Genomic DNA, 4,005 nt, shown 5'->3' with positions numbered 1-4,005 from the left:
GGGCGCGGCCGGGCGCGGTTGCCTTGGAAACGCCGGCTGTCCTGGGCGGGCCGCTCTAGCCTCCCCGCGTCTCGTTGGTCGTCGGCTCTCTGGTCCCGGAGCCCTCTCTATGGTCATGGCCTCCCGAAGGGGGCCAGCCCGGGCTCCGCGGAAGAGGGGCTAGGAACTGGACAGGTCGGCCTTGGGCTGGGGTGGTTGGGGCGGAGCTTGGGTGCTAGGTGAGCCGAGGAGCCGCCCCCTCCCGGGCGGTGGTGGAGCGCGGGCCCGAGGCCCGGCTGGAGTGGGTGGATTGGAACCCTGTCCCGAGGCCTCGGCAGGGGTCGGAGCTCGAGGGGCAGGGCGGGGCTCCCGGGTCGAGGCGTGCGCTGGGGACACGGCTAGAGGCCTAACCGGGGCGCCGGGTCCCAGAAAAGGGCCCGAAAGGGGATGGACACGGCCTCTAGAGGAAAACCCAGGACCTGAGGCTGGTCAGACCGGGGGCAGCGCGGGAACCAGGCGGGTCAGGTCACGGGCCTGAGCCCCCCAGGCTTCCAGGCTGGACCGGGGTGGGGGGGAGGTGGAACTGCTGGCGAGCCAGCCGCCGGGTTACGGAGGGGGCGGCGTCTGACCTTGACTGGGCTGTCGGGGCGCATCCCATTACAATGGTTGGCTAGGAGCAGAGCAGCAAAGGCGGGAGAGCAGGCTCTCCGCGGGGAGCCGTCCCAACCTGGGGCGGAGCCTGGCTGCGAGCGGGAGGGGCGGAGCCAGCGGGGCGGAGCCAGCGGGGTGGGTCAGCCTGGGGGCGTGGCAAGCGAGGCGAGGCCAGCGGCGGAGCGAGACCAGGGGGCGGGGCCAGTGGGTCGGGAGGGGCGGAGCCAGCGGGGCGGAGCCAGCGGAGTGGGTCAGCCTGGGGGCGTGGCAAGCGAGGCGAGGCCAGGGGGCGGGGCCAGTGGGTCGGGAGGGGCGGAGCCGGCGGGGCTCAGCCTGGGGGCGTGGTCAATGGGTAGAAGCCTTGGCGAGTGGGGAGCCAGTGGGGAGGTGCTGGGGAATAGCCGGGTTTACCCTGTGGCAAGCTGGGACTGGGGGGCGTGGTCCGTGGGCGGGGCTCAATGAGGGGCGGGGCTCTCCCTGAGGGCGGAGCCAAGGCGGCCGCAGCCTCCGCACTCTACCTCCCCAGGATGCGGGCCCCGGGAGCGGGCACGGCCTCCGTGGCCTCGCTGGCGCTGCTGTGGCTGCTGGGGCTGCCGTGGACCTGGAGCGCGGCAGCCGCGTTCGGCGTGTATGTAGGCAGCGGCGGTTGGCGCTTCCTGCGCATCGTCTGCAAGACTGCACGGCGGGACCTCTTGTGAGTGGGGCAGGGGCGGGGCCGGGGGCTGGGCTTGGGTGGGGCAGGGGCGGGGCCTGGGCGGGGCGGGGCCTGGGAGGAAGGCGGGGACAGTGTCCTGAGTGCTGTCCAGACGTGCCCGTCACCTAGAGGCCTGCATGGCCTCTAACGGGCTTTCAGGGTGTCTGATGACATTGTGAGGCTCCCGGTGCTCATGGTCTGCTTGGGGGTCCTGGGGAACTGAGGTCTGGGGGGGGGTCTGGTGTGTGTGGTGTGGGATCTGACAGCGACCCTTCCGTCGGGGTCTTAGCCCGGTGTCCTTTGGGAGTAAGGCCCAGCACTTCGTGGACACCATGGGACGGGCCACCATCACAGGCCCTGTGCCCGGAGGTGGAGAAACTGAGACACACAGAAGAGCAGGATGTGGTAGACCCGGGGAGGGCCTGGAAGGCTGCTGCTTCTCAACCAAGACTGACGTGCCTTCTCCATGCACGGCTCCTGGTCCTCCCGAAGTCTCCGGGTCTCCTCCTCCCCAGCGGGCACCCAGGTCCCACCGTCTCCTCAGACCCTGTGCCTGTGTGCTAGCGAAGCAGGGCCTCTCGGGGAACCCATCCTCTCCCTTCCCATCCACTCCCTTCTGCTCCTGTGCTGTGAGAACCTCAGCCCGCTCCCTCCCTCCCTCCCTCCTTCCTTCCCTCTCTTCCTCCCTCCCTCCCTTCCTTTCCTTCTTTTTTTCTTCCTTTTTTCCTTTCTTTCTCTTGTCCTGGGGCTTGAACTCTGGGCCTGGGTGCTGTCCCTCAGCTCTTCAGCTTAAGGCTAGCACTGTACCACTTGAGCCACAGCGCCACTTCTGGCTTTTCCTGTCTTTATGGTGTTGAGGAATCGAACCCAGGGCTTCAGGCATGCGAGGCGAGCACTCTACCACTGAGCCAACTTCACAGCCTGATAACAAGAGTTCTGTAATGTCACCATCCCCTTGTCCCTCTTCCAGATAAACTTGCCTGCAAGCAGCTGCTAACCGTGCTGTGCCTTTGCTCCAACTCCTGGGCATTGGCACGTGCTGCCAGGAGGGCTCTTCACTTTGTATGTGCCAGGGCTGAAATGTCGCCTCCTCAGGGAGCTCCTCTCTCCCACACACCCTCTGCTGTGTGGGAGGCTGGCTGGCACTTACAGGCTCACCGCTGTGCCTGGCCAGGTGCTTGGCTGTGCGGTGTGCACGCCAACAGCTTGTGACAGGGCTACTCTGCTTTTAAAAATGAGTAGGGGTCGGGCTGGGAAGGTGGCTCAGTGGTAGAGCGCTTGCCTTGCATGCATGAGGCCCTGGGTTCGATTCCTCAGCACCACAGGAGCAAAAAGAAAAAAGCCAGAAGAGGCGTTGTGGTTCTAGTGGTAGAGCGCTAGCCTTGAGCTGAGGAACAGCGCCCAGGCCCAGAGTTCAGGCCCCACGACCGGACCCCCCCAAAAAATGAGTAGGGGTCATCTCCTCCTTGCCGTCTCCCCATGGCCATCTGGTGGCAGGGACAGGCCTGTGCCCGTAACTGTGAGACACATTTGCCACGCTGCCACGTGCAGCAGTCTTATGCTCTGCTCTCTTGCCTTCCAATTCCTGGTCCCCCTCCCCCAGCGGGGAGGGGGCTCTGACCCTGGCATGGGCTCAGCCTCCTGCAGGAGCACCCTCATCACAGAGACCCTGGATCACATGGGGAGCCAGGCACTCCAGCCGTGGAGATGTGTGCACGCTGTCCTGTTGGGCCGTGGCTGCTTGGTGGCAGCCTGTGTGACCCTACCAGGGGGCCTGGTTCTTGCCGCCATGGGGAGGGGACACAGAAGCAGAAGGGGAGCCCAGCCAGGGAGAAGGGCAGATGGGTCCTCTCCACCTCACCTTGCTGCGTTTAATTTCATTTACTTTATTTATTTAGAGGCATGGTCTTGTTGCGCAGCCAGGCTGACCTAGAACCTGTGACCTTGCTGTCCCCTCCTCTTCCTGCTGGGACTGTGCCTCGGCAGGCAGGGGCTACACCCTGGGTGCTGAGGCTCTGGGAGCCCCTGCCAGTCCCCTGCTACCATCCTTGCTGTGTGATGTCTGGTCATACTGGTCCTTTCTGAGAACTGCTTCTGCCCGAGTGCAGGGAGTGCGCTGAGAGGAGTGGAGGGTGGAGTTGTGGGAAGGCCCAGCCAGACACTGGGCACTTTGTGCTGGGGGGGGGGCGGAGGGCGGAGGCCTGGGCCACTGCCAGGTGGCACCCAGGCCTGTGGCCGAGAGAAAGCTGTAAAGCCTGTATTGTGGACATCCTGGAGGGAGGAGCAGCGGCCTGGGCACCCCCCCCCCAGAGCTGCGCCTGACTTCCTGTGAAGAGGGGGTCACAGGCAGCCTGGCAGGCCCCGGGGCCACCACCTCTGCTGTCTGTGGCTTGGGGCTGCTGGCCGTTGGTGGTGGGGCCTCCAGGCCTGGCCAAGCCTCTGTTCTTCTTTGCCAGCCGGTGCCCACCCGGCCACAGCTCCCTTCTCAGCATCCTCTGTGAGATGCACGCATTGAGTGACCCCTCTGCTGGCCCTGACGGAGCCCCCACGCCACGCCCCTTTGTCAGGCCTGTGTCCAGGCCAGGTGGCTGTGGCTTCAGGCCTGAGCTTGCATGGAGACACGCCCCTCTGGGATTATTTGTGGCAGGCTGGCTGTACAGGGAAGGCGGGGGGGGGGGGGG

At 65.8% G+C, this 4,005-nt stretch overlaps 1 protein-coding gene across 1 annotated transcript in view; it reads left to right on the top strand.

Annotated features, from left to right (window-relative positions):
* Positions 1–1,461: 1,461 nt before the first annotated feature.
* The window catches only part of Slc27a1 (solute carrier family 27 (fatty acid transporter), member 1), a 9,526-nt gene continuing 6,982 nt past the window's right edge, over positions 1,462–4,005 (top strand). Inside the window, exon 1 of the mRNA XM_013028340.1 lies at positions 1,462–1,499. Coding sequence (XP_012883794.1) covers positions 1,462–1,499 — 38 coding nt within the window. The remainder of the gene's footprint in view (positions 1,500–4,005) is intronic.

Source organism: Dipodomys ordii, unplaced genomic scaffold (assembly GCF_000151885.1).
Source record: "Dipodomys ordii isolate 6190 unplaced genomic scaffold, Dord_2.0 Scaffold108, whole genome shotgun sequence".
In the NCBI taxonomy this organism is placed as follows: Eukaryota; Metazoa; Chordata; class Mammalia; order Rodentia; family Heteromyidae; genus Dipodomys; species Dipodomys ordii.
The sequence above is the reverse complement of the archived record's forward strand: the minus strand, read 5'-3'. Positions and strand labels throughout refer to the sequence as shown.